General features: G+C 42.5%; 1 protein-coding gene across 1 annotated transcript in view; it reads right to left on the bottom strand.

The window, feature by feature from the left end:
* Positions 1–265: 265 nt before the first annotated feature.
* STIP1 (stress induced phosphoprotein 1) overlaps positions 266–7,562 on the bottom strand; it is a 30,196-nt gene continuing 22,899 nt past the window's right edge. Inside the window, exons 10-14 of the mRNA XM_066582797.1 lie at positions 6,434–6,558; positions 3,584–3,620; positions 2,229–2,332; positions 1,863–2,035; positions 266–587 (exon numbers count right to left, since the gene is read on the bottom strand). Coding sequence (XP_066438894.1) covers positions 515–587; positions 1,863–2,035; positions 2,229–2,332; positions 3,584–3,620; positions 6,434–6,558 — 512 coding nt within the window. The 3' untranslated portion in view covers positions 266–514. The remainder of the gene's footprint in view (positions 588–1,862; positions 2,036–2,228; positions 2,333–3,583; positions 3,621–6,433; positions 6,559–7,562) is intronic.

Here is a 7,562-nt window from a genome sequence, read left to right as displayed (position 1 = left end):
GACGTTTATCACTTCTTCTTGGGTGTTCTCAGAGGCTAGGTACTCGAGTGTTGTCTCTAATCTGGGGAAGGATATTTCTTGTAAGCCATCCCCCTAGAATTCTGGCATAGAAGCAGTCATAAATTCCCTCCGATAGTCTATCCTTTCATAGTAGACCCTATTGTTGTGTCCTTTAGCAGCAAAGTATGTAATTACAAATCAGAATAGGCATTTCATTTTGAAGCACATGAAGAATATACAAAACACTTACATGAATAGTCAAATATCTTGTCACGTGCTGCTCTTTATTATTATTACAGATCAATAAATTTAACAAATGAGAGATTGACATAACAGCGCAACATTAGAGTGTCTTGGCGCGCTGATCGCTCCGCTAGAACGTTGATGAAAGAGATCTCTCCAACATGTCCTTCGGCTCTCAGCTGCTTCCTCACAAGTAGAGAGCAGAGTAAAGGGCGTTACAGAAGGAAGGAAAGAGACCAATATTGGCGAAAGAGAAGGAGCAAAGAATTCATCACCGAATAGCAATCAATCCAACATCCATCAGTTTCTGAATTTTCTGGGCAATTACAGGATTCTTCAAATGTCTGGAGGAAGAAAAAAATAAAGGAAGTTGAGAAATGGTTTAACTTATAAAAAATGCCAATGAAACATGACCTGGAAGACAAGATATGAGCAGGTAAGCTTTTATCTTCCTTCAAAAGGGAAACAAACAAACAAAAAAAAATACAATTATCTACTCCGACTAGGACCCTGATCTGGATCTTAAGCCATGTTCACATTTCTATTAAAAGTTTTAAGAAAGCATGCTTGATCCGTCAAGTAACAAAAAACAATAGGTGAATGACGAATCCCATACATAGACTAATAGATTTCATCTAGTTTTCATCATTTTACATGGAAAATAGTGCAGAATGCTATGATATTTTTTAGCATTTATGACAGAAACTATGACAAATGCTAAAATAAATGTTAATAGAGCCTTGGAATGTCAGGCTTTACAAGTCTTTATGCTCAAGTAGGTATGCTACCTTCCAATAGGTGGCGCTGTGGAGGCATTCTTTTATCTTCCTATTTGTATATAATTTCCCAGAGAAGCATGAAAGGCCTTATAAGTCTCCTCACATCTACAAGGTGCTCTCCATAGGGAGAAACCTCACTCCTCCCAACCCACGTCTATAGGTCTCTTACTCAGCCAGCCAGCAACCTACTACTGCACACTGATGAGGGGCTAAAACCCCAAAATAGTGTCTGCTAAAGGTCAGACATTGACTTGCAGGAACACTCCCTTCTAATGGGTAGCTCTGTAGAAATGTTGTTCCATCTTTCCATTTGCACAAGTTTGGATGGTCAGTTAGGACAAGATAAAATCATATACATCTTCACAAATGTTTTTTTGACTCCTAAAATGTAGTTTATGATCAGGGATCAACAAGATCCACATTGGAATAGCATTCTGTGATTGTGACACAGCCAACTAGTGCACAGATGCAGTGTTGTAGCAATTAAGGCCGCCTGCAGACTGGCGGAAATTCCACGACGGAATTTCCACCCTTAGAAGCTGCCATAGGATTGCGTTAACAAACGCAATTCTAGGCAGACGGCCGCGATTTCACGCGGCAAACAAATTGTGGCATGTTCTATTTCGTCACTCTCTGGCAGCCAGCACATGAAAGAGCTGGGGCCACGGGAGCAGGTGAGTGACACGCTCTCTGCAGACACTTGGGTCGGGTCCCGCTGCGAGAATTCTCGCAGCCGGATCCGACCCGGGCATCTGCAGGCGGCCCAAATGGGAAAAAGAAAACAAAACAAAAAAAACACAACAACTCTGAAAGACTACATATTTGAGTGACAGCACTTACTCGCTCAGTGCCTGTGGATCCTTTTGCATCTGTTCTAGTATAAGCCTCATTGCTGGATCGCTCATTATTTGTTGCACTTCTGGATCTGCCATTGCTCTGCGCTTTACATCCTCAGGACTGTCATTTCGGTGGTACTGTGACATCATACACCTTTGATAACCATCAGTTGCTTCCTGTGTATATAAATTTATCATAACTGATACATTTTCATGCCAGAGTTTATTTTTGGGGGTTTGCAGTTAAAGATTTACTATTAAAAAGCATGGATAGAAATTAGAAAGAAGTACTGAGACCCACACAGCGCTTGGAAAACAATCTAGGCTTGTACACTTAGAAATCAGCCTATGGCAGGTCTTTGTACCATACCTTGCATGAAGAGTCCAGCTCTAGAGCCTTTTGATATACGTCCATAGCCTTAGTATAATCTTTCATGGCCTCTAAGGCAGCAGCTTTGCGAGTATAACCTTTAACTGAAGGGTGAAGAATTAAAAAAAAATAAAAAAATTACTACATCAAAATGACAGTAGAGGTTTTTAAAATGACGCTAGAAGCAACCTCAAGTGCTAAATTAGGAGTAGGTATCCTTCTGTGGTATTACCAATGTTCCCTTTCTTTTGTTGCACAGTATACCATCATGTAAGCACGCCGCTGGGTATAAGCTCTCTGGCTCTGCAATCATTTAGCACCTCAAATTTAGCATCCACTTTTCTGCAAGGGTACTTAAACCAAACGAATTTTAAAAAAAAACAAAAAACGCACAAACGAGCAATTAAAGGGGTTGTCCCGAGGCAGCAAGTGGGTCTGTACACTTCTGCATGGCCATAATAATGCACTTTGTAATGTACATTGTGCATTAATTATGAGCCATGCAGAAGTTATAAAAAGTTTTATACTTACCTGTTCCGTTGCTGGCGTCCTCGTCTCCATGGTGCCGACTAATTTTCGCCCTCCGATGGCCAAATTAGCCGCGCTTGCGCAGTCCGGGTCTTCTGCAGTCTTCTATGGGGCTCCGTGTAGCTCCGTGTAGCTCCGCCCCGTCACGTGCCGATTCCAGCCAATCAGGAGGCTGGAATCGGCAATGGACCGCACAGAAGAGCTGCGGTCCACGGAGGAAGAGGCCATCTTCAGCGGTGAGTAGAGAAGTTACCGGAGCGCGGGGATTCAGGTAAGCGCTCCGGTGAGCTTTCTTTACCTCCCTGCATCGGGGTTGTCTCGCGCCGAACGGGGGGGGGGGTTGAAAAAAAAAAAAACCCGTTTCGGCGCGGGACAACCCCTTTAAAGGAGACTGTCATCCCGTGAAAAAACAGGACCAGTCAGGCTCCCCCATCATAGTCGCTCAATTTATGGCAAAACTAAAAACAGTTAAAATAGGCAGTCGCTCCTATATAAATGACTGCCTGTTTACTGTGCATGGAGATGGGCGACCAAAAGAGATCTCCGCAATGCTCCATCTCCATTCAGAAAAAGTGATTGACTCTCATGCTTTCGCACAGGAGTGGTAATCATTGGAAAGGCTGTTGGGCACTTAAATACCCAACAGTCGTCCCGTGTGAAAGTTCCCCAACAGTGGGGTTACTGCTTACAAGAAAAGCATGAGGGTGGAGCACCACATGCTTTGCTTGTCATGCTATAGATATATGTTTGCTCTCCGCCCCCCCTACCTTCCCCTATATATAAGCTTTTTGTACACATTGCAAGACACTGAATGAGAAGATACTCACTGAACGCAGGTTCTAACCGTATACATTCTTCACAGTCCTGAAATAAGAAAGGAAAAAATAAATGTCTTGCAAGTTTAGAAAGCTATGGATACCAAAGCAACATCAGGACCCATTCAGGTATTGTGCCGTCTGTATTCCATGGAGAGCACATGGACCATCTGTCCATTTGAATAACCTCCATACGCTATAAAATAGGGCCATGTAAAAGAATTGCTGAAAGTCCTATTTTAGCCATTTTCATGGAAGAGAATAGTACATGCAAAGTGCAGGGTCTGTGGATGATATCAGGACAGCACACAGACAGGCGTCTGTATGCTACCAGATGCAAGTTATGCCTGAGTATCTCAGGCACAACTCGAATACCATGTGAGTAGAAGTTTAAACTAAGAAACTTAACTAGTGATGAGCGAGCATACTCGCTAAGGGCAATTGCTCGAGCGAGCATTACCCTTAGCGAGTACCTGCCCGCTCGAGACAAAAGGTTCGGGTGCCGGCAGGGGGCGGAGAGGAACGGAGGGGAGATCTCTCTCCCCCCTGCTGACTGCCGCTACTCACCACTCCCCCACGCCGGCACCCGAACCTTTTGTCTCGAGCAGACAGGTACTCGCTAAGGGCAATGCTCGCTCATCAATACACTTAACCCTTTCCAATCCACTGTTTGACATCTAAAGACATTCTGATTGAAGGCTGTACAGCTCCGATGTCAGAAGACATCCAGCAGGGTATCGTTACTGTATATTACTGGCCGTTCTGCTGTTGGGGGCCTCTCCAGCATGTCACATATCGCAGTACTAGCTCTAGCCAGCAGATGCCGGCATTGTATAATGGCAGAAAGAGAAAGCTCCCTAGAAAACCCTGAATTTAAAAATGAATTGCAAAGGGTTAAAAGTGAAGAGATTTAGGGCATATTAGTAGTCAAAAGGAGTTTTGCCAAAGAAACTCTGCAGCAAATTTTAGCAAGTCTTATTAAAGGAGGATCATGGTTATGCCCCGCTCGGCGCCCTAGCTTCTCTCATACGGTCAATGAGAAACCCAATGACTATACAGCATATTTAATAGACTGAAAATGAAATTTAGTTGCCCAAAGACAGGGTCAAAAAAAAAAAAAAAAAGTTAAAATAAATAAAAAAATTCTATTTATATATACACAGCACAGCTTTCATTTTATATTTGCTCTTGAAAATGAAATCTGCACTGCAATTTGTTGCTAAGGGCAAGAGAATTTTTTTTTTCTCCCAGCAGTGCCGTAAATCTGCCTCGTTAAGTGCAGGACCTGGAACACTGTCAGAGTGTTGGTCATGTGACCCGGGGCAGGAAGAAAAGTGCATAACACAGCCTGGAGGGGCAAGCTACATAACCAAGTTCTTTACAGCAGAGGTAAATGATACTGTGGTGAATTCACCCCCCCCCCCCCCAAGTGCTTCTTTAACCCGTTAGGGACAACCAATACACTTTTTTGTGGCAGTCACTGATGGGCCTTAAACTTCCACGTACATCTTTTTAAAGTGGTGGCTTAGCACAGTGTTTCCCAACTCCAGTCCTCAGGGACCCCCAACACGTCATGTTTACAGGATATCCTATGGTAAGAACACCTGTGGCAATGTCTGAGACACTGGCAATATTTACATCACCTGTGCAATACTGAGGAAATTCTGAAAACATGACCTGTTGGCGTCCATGAGGACAGGAGTTGGGAATAAAACTGGCTTAGCAGACTACTGATAGCAAGGCTCCTGCTCCAACAGCCAGGAATGGAGAAACTTCAGATCCTGGGTAGCACCTCAAGAGTTCTGAAGAAAAAACTCTTAATGCTCGAAGCTCTAGAACCCATATTTACAATGTTCTCGCTGATTTTTAGATGGCGGATCAAAAAATTTCAGTTATGTGTAAAAAATTTTTTAGGAAATCCCGCGATTTTATAACAGTTCTGGGTAGCACCTCAAGAGTTCTGAAGAAAACTCTTAATCCTCGAAGCTCTAGAACCAATATTTACAAAGTGCTCGCTGATTTAGTAATATCATTTTTGGAAGTTAGCACCGCAGAGATACATTTGTTGATTTTTTTGCTTAATTCACTAGAACCATTTTTAAAATTAATTGGGAACTCCAGAACTCTTTGGGGTGCATCCAGAACTTATGAAAAAAAATTAACTTTTTTGAAAGATGGGGTGCTGACTTCAGAGGTATTTTTTTCCCTCTTTGGATTGAACATAAAGGGGAAAAAAAAAAAACAAAAGGAAAAAATGTTTTGTTGTATCTCACATGATGAACGCTGTAAAAACATTCAATAAAGATTCTGGTATTTTTTTTCTCGTCACAAGAAAATGTAATAAAAACACGACCAAAAGTCATAAGTAACCCAAAACGGTACCAATAAACACTAAAACTCTTCCCGCAAAAAAAACCACAAACAAACCCCAAACAAACCCAAGACCTCACATAGCGCAGTTCTAAGAAAAAATAAAAATCTTATGGGTCTTCGAATGTTAAGATGCAGATTCAATTGTCTGGCTTTAAAAATGTGGATTTTTTGCACTACAGTAGTTAAAAAGAAAAAAATAAAGCGACATACATTTGGTAATCACAGTAATTGCATGAATCCAGATAAGAAAGTTACTGTTAATATTACCGAATGCCATAAAAACAAAACCCCAAAACAATGGCAGAATGTCTGGATGTTTAAGGGGTTAATTTATCAGTGTGCAGGTCATAATGTGAAGATCAAATATTTTATTCTAGGCCTTTTTGGTAAACGGGGGGGGGGGGGGGGGGGGAGGGGGTAGATCTGGGAATGCCTGGCTTGGGCAATAGCCTAGTTTATCTTTGCAGTAGTAGCCATAATATTAATTACCTTCAGTGCTAGCTGGAACTCCAGCAGCTTTGTGTAGCATGCTGCACGATTGCTGTAGAGTTTGGCATCTTTTGGATTCCTCTTGATTGCCTCTGAGTAATGTTTCACTGCTAGCGGGTAATCTCCTGCAAGAGAAATAAGGTATAATCCAGCCGTATACTATCTATCAAGTTCACACATATACACAGGAGGTAAAAACCCATTAGAGGGGTTGCACGGAATTAGAAAAACATGACTGCTTTGCCCTTAGAACAGAGCCGCCTTGTTTGTGTATTGCAGCTCAGCCAGAACAGCCATGGACAGGTATGGCAACTCTTCTAGAGAAAGCAGCCATGTCTTCATATTCCCGGAAACCCCTTTATCATTTCTGTATTACTCTCTTGCCAATTACATTCTAGTGAAAGGATACAGTAAGAAGGAATGAATTGCATAGATCTCCATCACTTACAACTTAATAGTACAGATAAAAGGTAAATATGAATCCGGTATAATGTAAAAAGTTAGCAGCTTCCTCCAGTCCACTCTGCGCTCCGTGTCACTAGCGCTACCAGGGCTCCTTTCCATGATCCATAGCTTGCCTCAATTCTAAGCCAGTGTTCATGTTCTGCAGTGGGGCCCACCATCAACACAACATATGGTCGCAGGCTGGTACAAAAAGCTCAGCCTACGACCATGCAAGCCCATGTTCCTTCACTGTACAGTCTCCACCATACCTAGAATTGATAGAGGGCAGTCTCATTTAATAAAGTCTAGTACAACAGGACGCCAGCCATCATCATGCTGGTGCTGCCATGAATGTGCATATCGCCTCCAATCCAGAATTTAGCTTGGGTAAGAATCCTCTGGCACTTGATCATCTTGTGTTACATTTTGGTACCCATGTTTCACACCCCATATTGTAGTGCCTTAGCACTATTAAACATTAGGAGCATATTTAAAAAAGGTCTAATGTCCACGGACAGATTTGATTTGCGGAACCCGGACGGGTGACCCGCAATTCTAAGTGCCCAATGGGAAGCACTGGCATCCGCAACTGAATTTAAGCATGTGGATTTGATTGGCGGAACGTTTGGTGCTCCATTACAGTGCGAATTCCGTGCAGACGAGCTCAATAGAAGTTAATGGATGC

Source organism: Eleutherodactylus coqui, chromosome 11, assembly GCF_035609145.1.
Source record: "Eleutherodactylus coqui strain aEleCoq1 chromosome 11, aEleCoq1.hap1, whole genome shotgun sequence".
Classification (NCBI taxonomy): domain Eukaryota; kingdom Metazoa; phylum Chordata; class Amphibia; order Anura; family Eleutherodactylidae; genus Eleutherodactylus; species Eleutherodactylus coqui.
This window is presented reverse-complemented; position numbering and strand designations above follow the sequence as displayed.